The sequence below is a fragment of the Ooceraea biroi genome, chromosome 10 (genome assembly GCF_003672135.1).
Source record: "Ooceraea biroi isolate clonal line C1 chromosome 10, Obir_v5.4, whole genome shotgun sequence".
NCBI classification, from domain to species: Eukaryota; Metazoa; Arthropoda; class Insecta; order Hymenoptera; family Formicidae; genus Ooceraea; species Ooceraea biroi.
The window spans coordinates 11,180,700-11,202,101 of record NC_039515.1 but is presented as its reverse complement, the minus strand read 5'-3'; the positions used below and the strand labels follow the sequence as shown (position 1 = coordinate 11,202,101).

Genomic DNA, 21,402 nt, shown 5'->3' with positions numbered 1-21,402 from the left:
ATTTCATAAGAGCTGTTGAATATTTCAAATAAAAATTATTTATATTTTGTTTATACATATACGAGTACAATATTAAAATACATGAATAGCATTTTCTTAAGCGTTTTATACATATGTGTCAATATGTACTATATATATTATAAATAAAAAGAGTAATCTAAAATCTCTTTTTCAGTACTAAGTTCATTGCTGATTTGTGCCGATAGATGTGATTTAATTCAAGCGTTTCATTGCGGAAGAACCGCGGAGAGCTATTCACTCGTGAGATTCTCCGTAGCAGCTGCGTCTTGATACTTCGCGGATGACTCAGCTTGATCCCGACAGAGGAAACCCTGGTTGCCCTGCATCCCACCGGACTCATCCCTCCGGGCTCGTCGGTACGACTGCATATATTCCTCCACCTTCGTAGAAAGGAAGAAGGAGAAAAAAAGAGTACAAGGTCAGCAAGGTATCGCAAGAAGGCAAAGTTCGTTTCACCGGAGTAATTAAAGTTTCCTGCATTTGTGAGCCGCGGAATCGACGTTGCGTGGCAAGTGGCCTGCTTTTCGGCCGATGCTACTTTTGTCGAACGAGGAGAAATGAAAATCGGCGTCCGTTTACTAAATGAATATTAGGGTCAGCACGTCGTGCGAAGAGCATGGTCCGGTGCCTGCCGTGTCGAAGGTCGCGCTAAGGATGTTTACGGCCGATGGAAATCGTTAACAATGAACGTGGCTAAATAAAAACCAACTCGACTGATCGCGCAAGTTATCTGATCCAAGTGAGCACGCAACTTTGTAACATTTCTGTGCAGTATATATAGATATTTAACACGCTGTATCCGGGCAACGTAAAATACATTTTTACTTCGTCTGGAAATCAATTTCACATGCATAAAAATAGCTTAATTTTATGTGCGGCGCATTCCGTTAAACAGTTATTTACTTCGTTATTGAAATTGAAATTTTATTTAATTTATTTCCTTTTATTTAATTTATTTGATTCTTTTTTTAAATGAATACTTTTCGTGGTGTCTAGTATATTTTACCAAATCGCCAAAAATAGCCCGCATATAAGGTGTTAATAAAGCTAGCTAATTAATTAGATAATTTCACAATTAAATCGACAAAATAAAATGTAGCAGGATAAAAGCGAGTTTACATATAAATTATAATTTATAACAATATTGTCAACATGAAACACAGTAGTAGGTAAAGGCGAAACAAGATCAATATCAAGGATCGAACGTAAGTACGATCAATTTTGCACGCGGAAGTACGGGAGATCGGGAAGAAACTGCGGATGAAGTCGCGGAAGTTTTGCGGAGCAGTTCGACAATTAATTATACGTTCCGCGGTATAAATCTCCTCTGTCCAGGTGTACATTGAGCGAAGCGTTTTGTATGGAGCGTTTTGCGCGATCAATGCGCTCCGTAATGAGCGCGCGCGGCCGACGTAATGAATTAACGATACACAATACCAGCGTGTTATGTGTGACTGATCATTGAGCATGCTTCGTTGTCTGGCAAATAAAACTTAGACACTAGATTCAGTTCGATGATCACAATTCGCTCGAATCCGACTGTACAAAGAGAGCGTAACTAGTTTACACTTTCCAAAAATAATTTCACCTTTCCTAACTTTCGCAAATGCTCTCGCAAAATTTAAGATGTGTAACCTGATTGTTGTAAGCGAGGTAGCCTATTAAGATCTCGCGTGCAATGACACCGCTGACGCTTAGAAGCAATATCCTTTGTAATAAAATTTTGCTCAGCAGCCACTTAAATTTCACCATGACGAAATGATTCAGGCTGAAACGTAATCACGAGATTATACGAAAATTGGTTAGCACACTTTTGTACTCAACGAAGTTTGCAGCGTGACAATTAATTATTTTATTGGACAATATATTTTAATTATAAGCGTGTTTGTATCATAACCCAGACAGCACAAAATGTCCTCAGGATCATCCTGAATATGTCCAGGACGATTCAGGATATTTCGAGGATGTTTTAAGATATGATTCTAAATTTGTTTTATGAAAATTTAGTATGCATTTATAATTATTTTCAATTATGTAGAATATTTAACATAATTAAAAGTTTTTAATATTGTAATAAAATATAAATATCCCATAAATATCCACTGGATAACCACAGGATGTTTGTAAAATATATGGCCTGTCTATGTTATGTCAGATAGCTTATAAAGTCCTAAAATTATCCTAAACACATCCAGGATATCCTGAGATTCCCGCCTCTAATTCACCAAGCGACCGATAGATGGCCAGGCCAGGCGTGACGTTCTCGCAAGAAACATTTGCGTTATCACCTTATAATTAACCATCCGGAAAACCGATCCAGTACTCTTCTTCTTCTTTTCTTTTGAAATCATTATTGCTTGAAGTGATATCTCATTCCAAAAGAGTGAGATTCCACTACACGAAATTTAGAGAGTAATTCATAAAATATAAAACTCTATTTTTTTACAAAAATGTGACTTAACTCTGTCTATCTTTGAGGCACTGATATATATTAGGTTGGTGCAAATGAAATGGCCGTTTTTCTTATTTTAAACTTCTCACCTTTGTAGTTCACCTTTCTTCCGCGCCGACAGCGCTGTATGTATACTATATCAAAAGTACATTTCCCGCGCGTGAATTTGTATACATAATCTGACTTTTTTAGTAGGATAGTGGTTGTTGAAATTCATGTTTATGTCAAGATGGAAAATAAGGAAATTCGAATAATTTCTTTGTACGAGTTCAAACTCGGTCATAGTGCGGCCCTGGCAACGCGAAATATTAATACGGCTTTCGGCGAAGGTTCCGCGAATGAAAGAAGAACGAGGCGTTGGTTTGAAAAGTCTCGATCTGGAGACACAAACCTTGACAATTTGCCTCGTGGACATGCACCTTTCGTCATTGATGACACTATTTTAAAGGACATGATCGAAGTGGATCCGACATTAACAGTTCGAGAGGTTGCAGAAAGGCTCAATGTTCATCACTCAACTGTCGTCAGACATTTACGAAGGCTGGGAAAAGTGAAGAAGTTGGATAAATGGGTTCCCCATGAATTGATGGAGAGAGACAAAATAAGACGTTTAGAAACCTGCATTTCTTTGCTTTCCCGGCATAATAATGATGGAATATTGCACAGAATTGTGACGTGCGATGAAAAATGGATATTATATGATAACCGTCGACGATCTGCACAGTGGCTGAATGTGAATGAGCCTCCAAAACGTATGCCAAAGCCGAACCTTCATCCCAAAAAGATTATGGTTTCAGTATGGTGGTCAAGTAAGGGAATCGTGCATTATTCATTTAACAAACAAGGTGAGGCTATAAACGCTGATAAATACTGTCAGGAAATTGTATGTAAACCTGTGCGCTCAACAGCCGGCATTGGTCAATAGACATGGTGTAGTGTTACTTCACGATAATGCTAGGCCACACGTTGCAAAAAAGACCATAAAAAAATGATCCGAGTTAAACATCGAAGTTCTCCCTCATCCTCCTTATTCTCCAGATATTTCACCGACTGATTATCATTTGTTCAAACATTTGGATGGGTTTCTAACTGGAAAAGTTTTCCAAGAAGAAAAGCGTGTAAAAGATGCATTCCATGAGTTCATCGGCTCTCGTTCTTCAGATTTTTTTAAACATGGTATTGATACACTTGTATCGCGTTGGAACAAATGCATTGAAATAGATGGAGACTATTTTGATTAATATAGTAAGTGTTAAGTTTGTCAAATAAAGCGTTAAAGTTCAAATTAAAAAACGGCCATTTCATTTGCACCAACCTAATAGAATTGATAAATACCCATACAGCACAGAAATCAATTAGGACATATATCCTGTGGACGTCCCTGCGACGTCCCCTGGAGCTTCTGTGCTGTATGGGTTTCGTCCTTGAAACGTACGAATAATATCCCAAACATATCCTGTAGAAATCCTTAGGATATTTCATAGGATTTCCCTCGATATTCCAGAGGATCATATACGGCTATCATTTCCTCTTCCTCGGGACATCCAGAGGAGATCCGAGGATTAAAATGGGATATCCTCAGGATATCACACATGTACGTCCTGGATGTTCTTCGGATGTCCTTAGGACATCCTTGTGCTGTCTGGGAAGTATCAAGATCCCTAAAAGAGTATTACTAATTCTAAGAAATTAATCGGTAAGAATTGTTTTCTTCCTTGAAATATTATTATGTAAGGAAACTTACTTAATAATATTATCGTATAAAATATGTAGACATGTACAAACATAATTGTCATTTTAAAAGTATAATACGGAGACTATAATTTTTCCTCGCGTTGCGCTAATTAACAAATATTTCAACATAAAAGGCTTCCTAATCTTCAGCACATCCGCCGACCCCTTTATATTCGTATTAATTAGCGCCACCTCGCCGGAGGGAAAGTATTCTCGTACCGGAAGCGGTCATCAAGTCATATTCAAGACTACGGAGAGCCGTCGCGCAATATTCAATATTCCAGATCAATAATTTCGTGCGAGATAAATTTTCCGATAACCCGACCCTAATTTCCCAGTCATATATTCCAAGCACAAAAGGTTATCTTTTCTCCGGTCGAAAGATAACCCCCATTCCTCCACCCGACGCGCACCGGCGCGCGCGCGGCGATTTCAAACGGACACAGCGCGACGCAGGCAGTCCGAGAGTCGCGGAGCGGCCGCGGCGCGGCGGCAGTGTCGCGACGGCGAGGCGTCCGGTCGATAAGCGAGGCGCTTCGGGCGGCGAGGAGGCGCTTTTTCGGTCGTGTGCGTTCGGCCGCGCGAGTGCCGTCGGGACGTCGGAGCCGAGAATTCGTGACGGGTGACGCGAATCAGTTGGTTTCGTCACGAAGCGGCGACGGCGTGCGTGTACGCGCGATAAATACGGGACGCGAGTGCCGATAACCACGACGATGCTGTGCGGGACGATGCGACGACGAGCCGCGTAAAATCAATCGCGCGCGCGTCGCACGTCGACGGGGGGAGGCGACCGCCGTCGGCGCCCGCGACACGTCCCGAAACATGCGTCCGCTGCGGGGCGACGGGAACCGTGCGACAACCGAGGAGGCTCCTTCGAGGAACTGCCAGAGGGACCGTCGCCACCACCACCATCGCCGCCGACGCCGCCACCATCGCCGTGATCACGCGTGAGTCAGTGCGGGATCGGACGGAGGCGACGCACGCAAAATGGCTTCGGGCGACAATGTGGACGTGATCGAGGTGGTCGAGACGACCAACTTCATCGGCCCGACGCAGCGCACCTCGGCGGGTCACAGGCTGGAGCAGTCCACCGCCGAGGAAGACTGTGAGTGCCCGTGTCGTGTCCCACATCGTGCACCCCTCCTCCCCCTTCCCCCCTCAGTCGGCCTATCCCGATCTGTCCGCTCCGCGAAAACGCCGACCTAACCTATAACCGCTAGGATGCTCCATCGAGCGTCTGTCGCGTCGTTCGAGAGCCGACGACGCCCGGTCGTCACTGAACGAGGAACTCGAGCATTCATGGCGTTCGATCGATCGCGCGTTCGCGATCGGATCCGTCACGGCCGATCGAATCGCCGTCTCGCGCCGTTTGACAGTTTAATGGGTGTCACCCGACCTACAAAGCGTGCGTGCGTGGGAATCCGCGTTGAGGAACGCACGCGCGCCCGCGCTCCGATTCGCGGGCCGATCGACCGATCGATTGACCAAATTTCGCGGTGCACCTGCACGCCTATCCGTCATCACGCTCATGTGATCCGAGCTGCCTTTAAGTGGGACATTGATCTCGCTTTTGTCACGTGACGCGAGAAATTCGGGCGGTCGCCACGCAGATTAAATGAAAGATCACGCTCACGACATTTCTCGTTTAACTGACCGGCCGCGATTTGACAGCTGATCGCCTCGTGCCGTGTTGACCGCAGCGCAGCAATGCTCGACGGAATGTCGCGGCTTTCGCCTCCGAGAAATCTTAAGGCCGCTGCTGCTGCCGCTGTCCAATTCCGCGTGTATTGCGCTGAAGCGCGTCACCGTTGAAAGTGCGGCGATGACACAAAAATGAATCTGGCTTTTGCGAGGAACTCGCGCGCCACGCTTGGATTCGGCATCGAGATGGAAGTCGGCTCGTAACGCGATCAAATCTCACGCACGTCGCGCATGCACAACCTTCATTTTTCCGCGCCCGGAAAATGCGCGATAAGGCTCGAGATATGCAATGCATTCCACGCGCGTGACATACTTTCCTTCCGTCCTGTCCTGCATTACGTAATTGCGAAGGTATTTAACATTGAAAACTAACGAGAGTTCTTCCAGCGACTTCGAGCGAGCGCAGACGCGTGCGACGCATCTTTGTTTCTCCAGATTTATTCTTGACGGACCTCGGAGTTTCAGAGGATTTCGAGGCTCGATGATGCGTCCGTCATCAACTTTTAATCCTACACCCACAGAAAAGATTTCTGGACTTAATGCTATTACTCTTTAATCTATCATAAAATAAGATCGCTATAGCGACAATCATATTTATTATTGAAAAGGAGCATATTTTAATCTTGAATAGAAAATTCGAAAATCTACATTTAAATAATCTTGGTGCTATCTCATTCATTTTCTCAGAAGGATTTAGATACAAATTTCTAGCAAGTTCAAAATATTCTTGGTTTCAGAATATTGTCAGATCTAAAAGACATCTTATTCTATTCTTCTAAGAGAATTTGTAGAATCTGCACAAAACGGCCAATATTTATGTGTTGCAATATTAAATACAAGAAATATTAAAAGATATGGAAATGTCTTATCTCGAATCTTATTTCTCAAGTAAGTATATACTTACTTACATTTCCATATCTTTTAATATTTCTTGCATTGTAAATAACAGAAACACTTTCCCGATTTTCGATTGCAACACATAAATATTGGCCGTTTTATCGGAATAAAGGACGCAGAAGCGCCGAGTCGACGAGCGACTATGAGAAAATGATGCGTCGACATGGACAAAGCCTACTATAAAGTGGCGCTAATATCAAATTATTCTACATAGAAGAATATATAAGCATAAATTTGTACATGTTACTCTTGTCTCAAGACAGTAAGACAATGTTATTTAATTGGAGAGAGAAGAATAGAAATTACTGATTTAAATTAAAAATTGTTTTATTTTCATATTTTTTATACTTGTGATACGATTAAATTAGTCAAGAATATTTTTCGTCTTGTTATCAGAAATCCTTTCTGAGGGTGTAGCTTCTCATACAGGGGTGCCTGAAACCCCAAATAAAATAAAGTAATTCACGATTTTTGAATGTAACCTTTTTTCACAAGCGAATATTTTAGAAACTACTTTCTTTTCCAAATTTTCCTATGCACAGGCGTGTTCCTTGATGCGTGGCGTATCGGTGGAAAAAAAGTTACTTAAAAAATCAGTTGATTTTCTCTTATATTTTTTAATGTTCGACGTGGGGTAGCCATAGCCACCTGTACCCCCAGTGTGGGAAGCTAAGGTTAATATTGAGTAGCTCCGAGAAATGGATGCATGAATAGAATCTTTTTTTCGGACGTCAGCTTATCTTCTCGAGGTTTCTTGAGAAATACGTGCTAAAACTTCCTCTACGCGAGGCTCACGGAATTCCCGTGTGTTCATGAAATTTGAATGAGTCGATGTCGGGAGTGGATTAAGAACAAGTTTCGGAGTCATCGACCGAGCACTCGAGCACTCACATCTGTGGCATTCGCGTCGCGACGACGCGAATGTTGATTCTCGCCTCAGCCGACGCATTTAATTAATTAATCAGCAAGCGTGACTTCGGCGATGACTCAACTCACTGCCGATTCATTTGTTTTCCGCGATTCCAGTTTGACAGGTGATAGGCATCGGGCCGGCAGCCCGATGCGAGATAGCACGTGGAGAACGCCAATCCGAGGGATTCACGTGGTGTCCCGCCGTGAATGATATCGCGGTCTCCGCAGATAACCGGCGCGTTATCGCGACGTAGTGTCGTAGAAATGGATTTCCTCGGATGGGAAATATGGAAAAGTGGAACGCGCGTTGGGAGGCGCACCCGGTGCACCGGGCGGCCTCCTTTGTTCGGCAGCTTCCTCCTGTATCGAGCGAAGCCGCTTGCGCTCGCACAAGGAAATCTTGCACTTGGGCAAGGTTCCGCCTCTTCCCGCGGAATCTTGCCCAAGTTTCGACCTTTTTATCCGCGCGAACGGAGAAGATTGCAGCTGCCTCGCCTTTATCCTTGAATTGCTTAATTTCTCCTCTTTTCGCCTTGACGTTTCACGGACGGCGGATCGCATACGCGTGCTCAGCCTTCCTTGTCTTCGTATTCTCGAGAACGTATAACAATGCAGCCGCCGAGAATGCTGTATAATAATACAGCATCTCTGATAATGACGAGTATCATTTTTTGAATCGATCAAAGTGAACTTTGATCGAAGCCTAGCTGTGCTTCCCGAGGAGCCGAGGAGTTGTTGACGAGGGAAACTTTTATTATCTCGCGCGAAAACGCGTTTCTTAATTCAAGGATAAGAGCCGAGGCGCTAATGGTATTTACGTAACGCGATTCATTCCGCTCGGCCAGAAGGGAAATATTGTTTCACGCGTTTTTCGCGTTGCGCGAAACACGATTGTTTGCGGAGCTCTTCTCGTTGCGCTGCATGCGCACGCAGCGTCCAAAAAACTTATTTACGCGTCGGTGAATTGTCAGCTGTCTGTCATTGCTTGACGGTGTTTCGACGGCGATGATGTTGTTATTGGCGCCGCATTGTGTTTTTGTTGTTGGGAAAATGTCTCTCGGCCGGACAGAGATCGAGACCATCGCACGCGTCTCAGCCGAGCCGCTCGCAACGGAAGACGAGAGTTAAAAATAGAGGGCCAAGTAAGGACATCTTCACTCGCTGGCACCCTTATTCCACGCAGACTGTCATTCTGCCGGCCTTTTTTTATTCAATGCCGCTTTTTTCCTTACACGTGCACGTGCCGCTCTTTCCATCATCGTGCATCGAGGTTAGCGTTAATTCGATTAGCGATTTGCCAATCAAAGATTCATCCGGCATGCATTTATCATGATTATTCGATCCGCAGGCATAGGACAGGCTATAGGATTCAACTTCACTGTGTTATACGCGTCTCTCCTTTTTTCATAAAATAATTCTAATAAAAGGTTCATATTGGCATATTCTTGTACATACTATACCTGACTTGTTTACAGGCGTTAGATAGCGAGTTGTATAACGTGGAATAATTTATAATAAAAAGAGAGAGAGACATAGGTGATATATTATATGCAGTCGTTGCAAGATTCAATGGATTTCCTCATTTATAATTATCTATTTTGATAAATCACGCTTGATTATTCCACGAAAAATATTCCTCGAATTTCTCTCACAGTTGATTACTGTATTCTACAAAGTCCTGTCACCTTATCTAACGTATGCATTGTTTGTTGTCGCCGTACATGCATCATGCGATATAATTAATGCGTTCCATTTCTTTTGCAGATAAGTCGATCGGAGAAAAAACAACAGCACTTGACGTAAGTAGTCTGTTTTTAGCTAAACTTCGTTACCACGAAAATATTTTCTCATGAAGCTACATATATTCCGTTAACGAACGCAGCTTAGTTTTTGTTTATTATCAAATATTTAATCAAGCGGACAAATAGCGCTTCTTGAAGTAATTCATCCTCGCATTGTTTATCGCTAGTAGCGAATTAATTATAGCTCCGTGCGATTCTTATTCGGTAATTCGGTATACAATATGGACACATGCAACAGTTTCTAAATAAAATGATATTAAATAACAACGAAATAAAAAGTTGCACGTAAACAAATCTCCTAAATCAGAGAGAGAGGCGCGGATCGCGCGTATCGCGCACGTGTCGTATTAATTGGAAATAAATAAATCAATACAGATCGTGTCTTCGTTCTTCAATTTTCTATTTATAGCCTGTTGTGCCAGGTGTAGCTTGCGCTTACTCGCGAAATCATTTCTATTTTTGCGCGACGCGAGCGATATCTGCCCGTCATCGGCAATTTACACTCGTACGGCCGAGACCGATTCCAGCGTTTGCGTTTGCGAAGTTCGCACAGAGGGAGTGCAAATTGCGCACACAAAACGGGTTCTCGAAATTGCGATTTGCTCTTGCTTGCCGCGCGCAGAGAGGAAGGGAAACAGAGAAACCATCGCGAATCACCGTTGCGCAGGAATAACGATCATCGCGGATATCGCGGTTCGATGATCACGCGCGAGGAGAAGAAGAAACTTCTTCTTCTTCGTTTATTCGAGTAAGCGCGCGATCGCGGACACCTCCGTATTTTCTTTTTATACCGAGCCGGCGTTAAATGCCAAAGAAGACGCGCCGCGGTATGTGTTGTCAGGTCTTGCGTAACGCGGCCACGCCGGCTGGAACATATCGCTAGAAGTTTTCCCCGTTGCATTCAACAGCCATAATGTGACTGCGGCACAATTTTCCTCGAGCGTGTGCGCCTCGTTGAACGAGTAAGCGAGAGCGTGTACTGTATACTATAAATTACATGTGTATCTTTGCAGAGCTCAGTAGTACAACATGGTGGTACTACGGATCTCAAGACACCCGCGGGGGTGTCGAGGAATATATCGGAAAGGGAGAGAAAGATTGGGCACCGAAGAGTCGGAGCGGATGGTGAAATCACGTACAAGAAGGTACGTAGAGAATGCCGGTGTAACGTTACTCTTGCAGACGGTTTCCTCAGATTGAATTCTCCGCCTCGTGATCAAAGTTGGGGGCGTTATTAAGTGAAAGGGAGACGATTAATAAGGCTATACCTCACGGAACATGCCAGTTTATTATTCCGCCAATCTCATTATCAATGAAAACGTTCATTATCCGCACGTATCCTTGTTAATCTTGCCATTACCAATGAGCCTGTAACATGAAACGAGTTTTCTCTTTCGTATAACTTATTAATATCGCTGCATTGTTGCCGCTCGTGTACCATCTCAAGCGAGATAGTAGCGTTGTGCGAAACTGAAGATAATAATGATCGCGTACAGAATACAATGACGACTAATTGAAATGAAAATTGAATACACCTCTTATTTCTCTCATGCAGATCCAAACCAGCCAAATCATGGGATCTATCCAGCTGGGTATACAGCACGCGGTTGGTAGCCTCGCGAGCAAACCCGAGCGCGATTTATTGATGCAGGACTTTATGACGGTGGAGACAACGAACTTTCCCAGCGAGGGATCGAATCACACTCCGGCCCATCATTTCTCGGAGTTTAAATTTAAGAATTATGCGCCCATTGCATTTCGTTACTTTAGGGATCTCTTTGGCATTGAACCGCAGGACTTTTTGGTGAGGAGCAACACGCGAAAACAATTTTTCTCTCTTTCCAAAGATTGTAATAATTATAATAATTATAATAATTGTAAAAGCCAGTGTTATTTATACTAACGGCAAACTTTCTCTGCAATTCAGATGTCAATGTGTCACGCGTCGCTGCGTGAATTATCAAACCCTGGCGCTAGTGGGAGTATCTTTTATCTGACGTCTGACGATGAATTCATCGTAAAGACCGTACAACATAAAGAGGGAGAGTTCTTGCAAACTTTACTTCCGGGATATTACATGGTACACTCTAAAAGTGCTTTTAAAAACTCGGTGGTTTCAAAAACTGTTTTTATTTCATACAAATAATTCTTTAACGCTGATCGTTCTTCCGCAGAACCTAAATCAGAATCCACGAACGCTGTTGCCAAAGTTTTTCGGATTGTACTGCTATCGGTGTAATAGTAAAAACATTAGGCTAGTGGCTATGAATAATCTTTTACCTTCGATCATAAAAATGCATCAAAAGTACGACCTGAAGGGATCCACGTACAAGAGAAAAGTTCGTAATTTTGCCCATTGTTAAATATCCGAATACACGTGAACGTATATACGTAATCTCACGACTGCATTGAAATCCCTAGGCATCGAAGCTCGAACGTTCGAAGTCTTCTCCGACGTACAAAGACCTGGATTTTATAGAGCACCATCCAGAGGGCATCTTTCTAGAAGCTGATACGTACAGCGCACTAGTGAAAACTATCCAACGGGACTGCCGCGTACTGGAAAGCTTCAAGATCATGGATTATTCGTTGCTCGTTGGGATCCACAATCTCGACCAGGCTGCGAAGGAAAAAGTAAATTCTCGTCTCACGATCGAAATCTTCGCATTAAAATACTGAAACATCGACTTAACATCTATCGTGTTGCAGCAAACGCAAAGATTATCGGCGAGCGCCGATGAAGACACTGGAGACATGGGTGGCGAGAGTGACGAATTTCTTCAAAACGAACGGGACAAGGAGAGGGAAGACAGAATAGGCGCCGCTGCGTTGAACCGATCGCGCAGCATAAATCGCCAGAAGATCGTCGCTCATAGCACGGCGATGGAGAGCATTCAGGCTGAGAGCGAGCCGATCGATGAGGAGGCCGGCGTCCCGTAAGTGTTGCACGAGTATTGGCGCCGCTAAACATCATTGAATCATTGATTGCCTTCCTTGGTGTTTAAATCCTTGCAATCTGTTATATTCGCAACAGATCGGGCGGCATCCCTGCCAGAAACGCGCGCGGCGAACGTCTCTTACTGTTCCTTGGCGTCATCGACATCTTGCAGAGCTACAGGCTGAAGAAGAAGCTGGAGCACACGTGGAAGTCGATGATACACGATGGAGTAAGTGTGTGCACGCGCACATGTATACCAATAGACATATTTCTCTCTCGCGTGATCCAGTTTTCATCCAATTTCCAATCCCCCTCGTCGGACTCGAGAGATGTATTATCGTTGATGCAAAAAAAAGAGAAAAGAAAAACGTCTCTTGTGTCTCCCCAGGACACCGTGTCGGTCCATCGGCCGGGATTCTACGCGCAGCGCTTTCAAGATTTCATGGCCAAAACAGTATTCAAGAAAATACCGTCACGTAAGTACCATCCGAATCAACCTGTCCTAACAAGTTTGACCACAAGGTTACACTCGGCAAAGCTCACCACCTCGTGAGTGAATTCACGCTTACTTACCTACTACTACTACCCGGTAGCCATTGCTCTCTGGTTGATCATATTGTCGCGCACGAGTATACTACAATCGACTTCCGCCGGAAAGTATAAGGGCGAAAAAAACAAAAAAGAAATAATATCAGCTTTAACTAGTCGACGTGAAGCATTTCGATGTAACGAGAGCAATGAGTTTCTTCGTTCGGATATACCAGCGTTAACAGTATCATGACTCAACCATACACGCAGTGCTATCGAATTGTACATTTTACTTGACGCTTTTGAGACATATTTTGAACATATTTATCAAGCAAAAGGGAGAAACGGGAGTAGAGGAGAATTTAGCTTACTATTAAGCGAGGCTCAAACTGATACTTAGAATACGTACATAGTGTTATCATTGTATAACTTTAGTAAGGTACTTATACATCGTTACTTAAGAGTCACATATTCCAATTTTCATAGAGCAGTAAGCCGTAAGCTAGAGACATATTTTTCTTCTCGTTACAATTCTGGGAAAAACTTCGGACTCGTCCGCTTAATTGAAAAACGTACTTTTTTTCTCGTGGCGCGCAACGAGCCTGTTAACGAGCCGAAACACATTGGACGGGGTCTAACGAAATGTTATCTTCCACAAGGATACCGCAGCGGTATTCACTATTCAGGAAACTGATGCAAGCGATTCCTATTCTAATCGAAGTCTTTATCGAGTTATTTATATTTTTAAGAGTGTCGAAAGCGCATACCCAGAGGCCAGCGACTCGATTTCGTCTTGACAGATTTTTATCACAGACAGACAGATTTAGCCGTCCAGAATAATAATAGCCTAACGATTACGATAACGTTATAAGATATTTTTGAGTGACTGCAGAGAATGCGACGAATACCATGCGGATATCCGAAAATTGTCTAGACGCGATCGTTTGCATCGATGGTATCATTGCATTGAAATTTCCTTGACCTGCTCTAGTGCCTTGCGTAGATTAACGAAATATCATTGAAGTCCGAACCGTTTGTTATGTATCGTAAAGTAAGAGTGACGGCGCTCTATTTATTCGACAACTGCTGCGACACTTAATTGGCAGAATCTAATCCGATGCGGAGAATAGAATTTTTCGGATACCTGCATTTGTTTAATACCAATAATGCAATGCTGAATAAGATATATCTTGGGTTTATGAGTGTCAATTGATCATTTTTTGGGTTTTGTATTGGTGTAACTAATTGCTAACACAATACACGTATGTGTATATTTTATCATATATAATTTCTTCCATTTATTATTTTTTTTTTAATATCTTTATTTTACGAATTCAGCCTTATTGTACATTTCATATTTTCCTACGATGCACAATTTCGTTTCGATGAACAATTTATTTAAAACAGAATGAAGAAATAAACGAATCACTGGTGTCCACAGGTATAGCTGAGTATTTTTTATGCATTAATATTGTTAATGTTGACTTTTTTCTATCGACATTTTTACTTGTACATTATAGACTTTACGCTGCAAATCATGTTTGAAAAGATCGATCGTCCATATATCAAGATTTTTTTCGCTATTGCGTACGCAGAAATTAAAATTAAAGATTGAGCATCCCTTGTCAAAACAATCTTTTATCTAGTTCATAATGTAGTTAACATATCTGGAACTGTTAATATACACTTCATTATATAATTAATCTTTCGTCAATTGGATCTTTGATCAGTGATATTATGTGCCAGGTTTTATTTCCTGTGTCTGACGTAGAGAATAGAAAATTTTTAATAAATAATAAACATTTCTATTTAATATCAACGCGCTGAGACAATTATTATTGATCTTTTCGTCCATCGTATTAGTAGAAAAGGTATAGTAGAACGCACGAAATACACTTCGCGTTTTCAGACTCGATTAAGAAACAAACTTGAGAGAGAAGTGCCAAACGTAGATTTTTTTGTGGGGAACTCTTTTACAGGAACGGTAGTTGATTTTGTGCGATCTATATGTATACCTGTAGAAGAATCTTTGCGATATATACAAATAAACTTATAAAACGTATATTTTTGGCATCACAGCAACTGTAGGTTCGCGTGAGTGCACGATTAGTTCGAGAAAGAGAGTGCGAGAAAGAGTGTGAGAGCGAGAATAATCGGTAGAAGTAGATCTTTTTTTTTCTTGTGAAAATATTCAGCTATTGACTGAACGTGGGCACCATTGTACATATTTATATATTTTGCAATAAACATTTTCGCTGTTTACAACTTCATTTCATTTATAAGCCCACCCATACATTCTTATAACCTACTGATACTATACTATCATACTACTACTACTACTACTACTACTATTAATATACTGTTACTGTCACTATACTAGTACCATATTACTACCACTACTATTACATTACTATCATTACTAGTACTACTACTTCTATTACTACTACTATTACTACTGCTACTACTACACTACTACTACTATTACTACTGTTATTGCTACTACTATTATTACTACTACTACTACTACTATTTTCATTACTATTACTACTACCATTACATATTATCATCATTATTAACAAGATTCCATTTACTATAATTTATATTTCCTCGTAGACATTATTCATATGAATTAAGTTTCTTGCACCATCATCGCGTTACACTTTGTATATTGTCTTAATCTATGTTACCGTGCGGTGTGTTTGTTGTGTTTGTGTTACGTACGTTTGCGTTTTATTGAGTCACCTATATCACTTATATTTTATCATGTAATTCCAATAAGCAGATTACAATTGACCAACCCAAAAAAACACCCAAGGGAGATATCATTAATCTAACTTTTTGGTTTTTCTTAAATTACCAATGTTAAATGCAGCGTCAGCTGGAGTCGCATAAACCACTGACCGCAACGAGCGGTCAATTAATGTCTGAATAAAATAATTCGCGACGACAATACGAGTCTTCCCTAAGCCGAATACAGGAAGGGAACGGAAGCTTAAAGTTGCTTTGTGTTTCAACTTGACACGTTTGGAAACTAGGTGTACCCTGGCTTTCTTTAATGTTTCTATCTATTCTCGGCAGTCCCTACGTTATAAGTTGATCGTTTTTCTCAATAATCCGGTATATATAATAATATTATATGCGGAGAGTTAGTTAAAAATGTTGATGTTTCTGTGTCCCGTGCACTTCTTTCCGTGTCGACCCCCAATGACCTGATCTGACCTGCTACCGATCGAAACTCGAAAATCGAATACCAAAAGTGGACCTGCCTGAGATTAAGGGGAATCACCGCAAATTCCGTAACCTCGTCACCAGCTATATAGGTAACTTTGTCTATGTGTGCGTCCGTCTGTCCATTTTACGTACGAATGTATGTATGTTTGTTTTTCATATAATCCTCTGCCTGTACGCGCATCTTCTTGCGAATGATCTGTATCTCATGCTCTTTTTTTTGGTCTCATGCAATTTTCGCATCCAGTGGAAAATTAAAAATGTTTACACAGTCTATAATCTGTTGGAACAATCTAAGATTGAAATGATCGTTCTATAAATTTTTTTAAATAGTTATTTACTGGAACGATTTATTAATTGACGTTAGATCTGTTTGCATGCAAACGAAAAGTCAAGCTACTAAATATATTAGAATATATATACTTTTTTTTTTTATTTGCATAGTGCAGATTCAAAGAAACAGATTAGTCTATTTAGAAAGATCAATTGCACACTTTTAGCTTATTAACACCTCACAATGTCAACTTGTTTTTCACGCGATAAAGCTTTAAACGCAGTGTTTACTTATTAACATTTCTATGTGTATGAATATTGTACACTCAAACATTTTTCTATCAAGCGGATCTCTCTTTTTAATTGTATTCGTAATGAGTGGGAGACGAATTTAAACAGTGAGATTATGCGAATGAGTTTTTCGAACATCTTTGTAAGTGTGCTTCTCGTTTCTATTTTTGTCGCTTCTGCAACCATTGCTTGTGAGAGTTGTGCGCCTGATATACGTGTCTTTTTATTTCGTACTACTCTTTCTCTATTTTTCTCTCTCACTCTTTCTTTCTCTCTCTCTCTCTCTCTCTCTCTTTAGACTTCTCCGTTCTCCGACACGTAGTTTTCCCGGACGTGTATGTCGCAACGCACAGCCCAAAGGTTCTTCCTCTTCTTTTTTTTATAAATTTAGATTATTTTTTCTGATGCTCAAAAGAGCGACAGCCAACACACCTACTACTATAGTCGTGGATGATAAAATATTCTTTAACTCTCTATTCCGATATTAAATATTTTTGCATATGCGTATTACCTATCAACCAAAAAGGATTTCGATATTCACGTTTGCTCCCCGTTCTCACTGAATTTTCGACCTACAACTCTCATCTACAATTCCAAAAATTTCCCTTTCACATTCGATATCGTACAGCAATTAGTTTAGCCTTGACATACCCTCTCTACAATCACACGGCACGGACCGATAGATTACTAGATGAATATTTATGCAATTAATGAGATATTTATTTATCTATACGTGAAATATATACATATATATTATATATATATTTCTACAGACACCAGCACAATTCTTATGTACGTATATTTTTATGTGACTATTTAGGCATGAATTAAGAAACGTATTATGATATGCAGATGACAATAGTTAGCCATAAAGGTAGCTCTCACTCAAGAGCAAGCGAGGCCCATAGTTATCTTGCCGGTTTGATTACGTCTTCACTTATCTATACGTATAATATGTGTTAGATATTTTCTACCTACGATTTATTAGCATAATATTACAATATAAGAATTCACACACACACACACACACACACACACACACACCTAGTAAAGAAATTTAGCATTTATTAACAGGCAGTAGAATAGTAATCCTAGCTCGAAGAAAGGAAAATACTTAGCCATGGCAGACAGTGCTGTAGCGAGACATATTATTATTATTAAAATTAAACGATCTAGGGCAATTAATATTGCTTTATCAACAATCAGACTCGTCGGATGACTTTCACATATTGGAACAGTGTGAAAAAAAAGACGAAGCCAACATTCCCTTCGATCCTTGCTACGGTACTGACGTCAGCTTTTGCATAATGTATTTGTACCGTTTTTTGATAAGCGTATTTAACATATGCAATTGTCCAAGCGACTTTTCAAAATAACTTGATGTTGTTCAGCTTGTACGTTCAGCTCGGCCAAGGAATTACGGCATTGCGCACTTTATGTTACAGCCTTGAAACATTCCCCGTCGAAGAGGAAGAGCATAACCAGACCGCTGAGGCCGTTGGAGGGTGACTTCGATTCAACCGGTGAGTCAGATGCGTTTCGATTCGAAACAATTTCCGAGTTCCCTGTTATTCGAAAGTTCTTTATACGCTTCTTTATACTATATACTCACGCGTGATATTGAAATCGGTTTTCGGAACGTCGCTGACAATATAAATCGCGCGCGCGAATACATCATGTATTTAAATGCACAGAAAAATGTAGAGGAAATTCCGCATTCCATTTCGTCGCGTTTAAAAATGTACATCGTGCACGCACGAGAAAATTGTATCGAAGAAAGTCGATTCCGAAACGCGACACTCATTAGCATCACAATTGGAGATGTAGGCGCTACCGTACACACACACAGAGGACGTGAATTCCGAAAATCGTGCCGAAGGTTTCGACAAAATGTTTTTTCTCACGGTTCTATTATTGGCTTTGCGCTGGATTTCACATGTGTAGCCAGGCACAGCGATCAGTGCAGTAAATTTAGTTGCGGCATTCCCATGTTACCCGCTTCTAAAGCATTCACGACGGTACCGATATGCGAAGACATCAAGAATTCTAGGTGAAGTCCCGCCCAATCCGATCCCATCCGACTTCCGCATCCTTTGTCCCAAGTAGCCTGTGAATACCGTATGTATACATATGTACGTACAACTATTAGGTTGGTGCAAATGAAATGGCCATTTTTTAATTTGAACTTTAAAGCTTTATTTGACAAACTTAACACTTACTATATTAATCAAAATAGTCTCCATCTATTTCAATGCATTTGTTCCAACGCGATACAAGTGTATCAATACCATGTTTAAAAAAATCTGAAGAACGAGAGCCGATGAACTCATGGAATGCATCTTTTACACGCTTTTCTTCTTGGAAAACTTTTCCAGTTAGAAACCCATCCAAATGTTTGAACAAATGATAATCAGTCGGTGAAATATCTGGAGAATAAGGAGGATGAGGGAGAACTTCGATGTTTAACTCGGATAATTTTTTATGGTCTTTTTTGCAACGTGTGGCCTAGCATTATCGTGAAGTAACAATACACCATGTCTATTGACCAATGCCGGCTGTTGAGCGCACAGGTTTGCATACAATTTCCTGACAGTATTTATCAGCGTTTATAGCCTCACCTTGTTTGTTAAATGAATAATGCACGATTCCCTTACTTGACCACCATACTGAAACCATAATCTTTTTGGGATGAAGGTTCGGCTTTGGCATACGTTTTGGAGACTCATTCACATTCAGCCACTGTGCAGATCGTCGACGGTTATCATATAATATCCATTTTTCATCGCACGTCACAATTCTGTGCAATATTCCATCATTATTATGCCGGGAAAGCAAAGAAATGCAGGTTTCTAAACGTCTTATTTTGTCTCTCTCCGTCAATTCATGGGGAACCCATTTATCCAGCTTCTTCACTTTTCCCAGCCTTCGTAAATGTCTGACGACAGTTGAGTGATGAACATTGAGCCTTTCTGCAACCTCTCGAACTGTTAATGTCGGATCCACTTCGATCATGTCCTTTAAAATAGTGTCATCAATGACGAAAGGTGCATGTCCACGAGGCAAATTGTCAAGGTTTGTGTCTCCAGATCGAGACTTTTCAAACCAACGCCTCGTTCTTCTTTCATTCGCGGAACCTTCGCCGAAAGCCGCATTAATATTTCGCGTTGCCAGGGCCGCACTATGACCGAGTTTGAACTCGTACAAAGAAATTATTCGAATTTCCTTATTTTCCATCTTGACATAAACATGAATTTCAACAACCACTATCCTACTAAAAAAGTCAGATTATGTATATAAATTCACGCGCGGGAAATGTACTTTTGATATAGTATACATACAGCGCTGTCGGCGCGGAAGAAAGGTAAACTACAAAGGTGAGAAGTTTAAAATAAGAAAAACGGCCATTTCATTTGCACCAACCTAATATTATGGTCTCTCTAATCTTTAGTAGATTTTAATCTGTACCGTAAGAGAAAGACGCCCGTATCGTAAAGCAACATTCTCTTTCTAAAAAGAAAGTTCTCTTCAAAAAGAAAGTGAACCGAGAGTTTCAAGTAACACATATACTGTCAAAGAGATTTGCACATATCTCGACGTGTGGATTCAAATCACAATGAGCATTGTAAAATTGTATATAATTTAATGCAGAATTTTATATTGTACATAATAGAGGGGGAGGGATAGCTATGACTTGTTGAAAGTGTCAAAACTTCCACTTGGCAAAATGATTGCACCGATTCACGAGTATCCGCACCTCGACCTCGTCACTTGACCCGTCCCTTCCACCAATTATGTGTGTGCCCCCCCACCCTCCCACAATCAGTCCAGTCGCGGTAATTGTCCTTTGTATACAGCTTCACATCGTGAATGTCGATCAAATGTTCTGTCTCCTCACGTCACTCGAACGTCCCTTGCTCGAATCCTGGTTCTGCCTCCGGGACTCTTTTGGTCAACGACGCGACAGAGAAACTCGCGCCGCGCGATTCCAGCAGGGTTTCGCTTTTATCTTGCTTCGCCCACGCTGCATCAAACGAAACGCTTGAGGCGACGTAGCGAACGCCAAGGGACTAAAGCAGGGTTCGTTCGGATTGTCGATTGCGACTTCGATGCTGCCGACACGCGAGAACGATTCCTACGTTTGAGGTATCGAGCTGCACGATGACTCTGGGCGTGTATCAAATTTCCACGTACGCACGTCCGCAGTACCGAACTCTTCTTTACGCCGTTGCACCGGTTCGAAAGCGTCGCGGTAAGGCGATCTCGCGAAATCGCCAAGTCTTGCGCTTGGAACGCGCTTCTGGCACTGTATGGCTTTCGCGTTTGGACACCCCCGCGATCCGTGGTGAGTTTCTCTGTCGACCTAAGAGCTGGACACATGACAGTACGGTAATGGTACATGGTGTTATATGGTGGTTTAGCGGTGGCGGCAACTGGAGGTTCGACAATGCATGCTACATCACCCACGAAGGCCGGTGAGTCTCATACGATCACTTATTCTTGTATTGTATTGTACAATATCGTTCATTGCCATGTGGAACCATAATTCAAAATTGCGTGCGCGATTTCGCGAGAATCTATCGCTACCTTCTGTCGAGAGATGTAATACTCGGAGATTAAAGATTGCG

The 21,402-nt window shown here is 41.6% G+C and overlaps 1 protein-coding gene across 12 annotated transcripts in view; it reads left to right on the top strand.

Moving 5' to 3' along the window:
• Positions 1–4,712: 4,712 nt before the first annotated feature.
• Positions 4,713–21,402, top strand: part of LOC105286595 (phosphatidylinositol 4-phosphate 5-kinase type-1 alpha) — a 36,269-nt gene continuing 19,579 nt past the window's right edge. For 3 of the 12 annotated variants that reach the window (XM_026973480.1, XM_026973478.1, XM_026973477.1), the window contains exons 1-13: positions 4,713–5,312; positions 9,482–9,516; positions 10,533–10,664; positions 11,075–11,323; positions 11,447–11,599; positions 11,694–11,858; positions 11,941–12,153; positions 12,229–12,455; positions 12,554–12,686; positions 12,846–12,933; positions 16,243–16,305; positions 18,223–18,300; positions 21,196–21,249. In XM_026973480.1, the coding sequence (XP_026829281.1) occupies positions 5,195–5,312; positions 9,482–9,516; positions 10,533–10,664; positions 11,075–11,323; positions 11,447–11,599; positions 11,694–11,858; positions 11,941–12,153; positions 12,229–12,455; positions 12,554–12,686; positions 12,846–12,933; positions 16,243–16,305; positions 18,223–18,300; positions 21,196–21,249 (1,708 nt within the window). In that variant the 5' untranslated portion in view covers positions 4,713–5,194. The remainder of the gene's footprint in view (positions 5,313–9,481; positions 9,517–10,532; positions 10,665–11,074; positions 11,324–11,446; positions 11,600–11,693; positions 11,859–11,940; positions 12,154–12,228; positions 12,456–12,553; positions 12,687–12,845; positions 12,934–16,242; positions 16,306–18,222; positions 18,301–21,195; positions 21,250–21,402) is intronic. The other 9 variants (XM_026973481.1, XM_026973479.1, XM_026973484.1 and 6 more) reach the window with 7 other exon arrangements.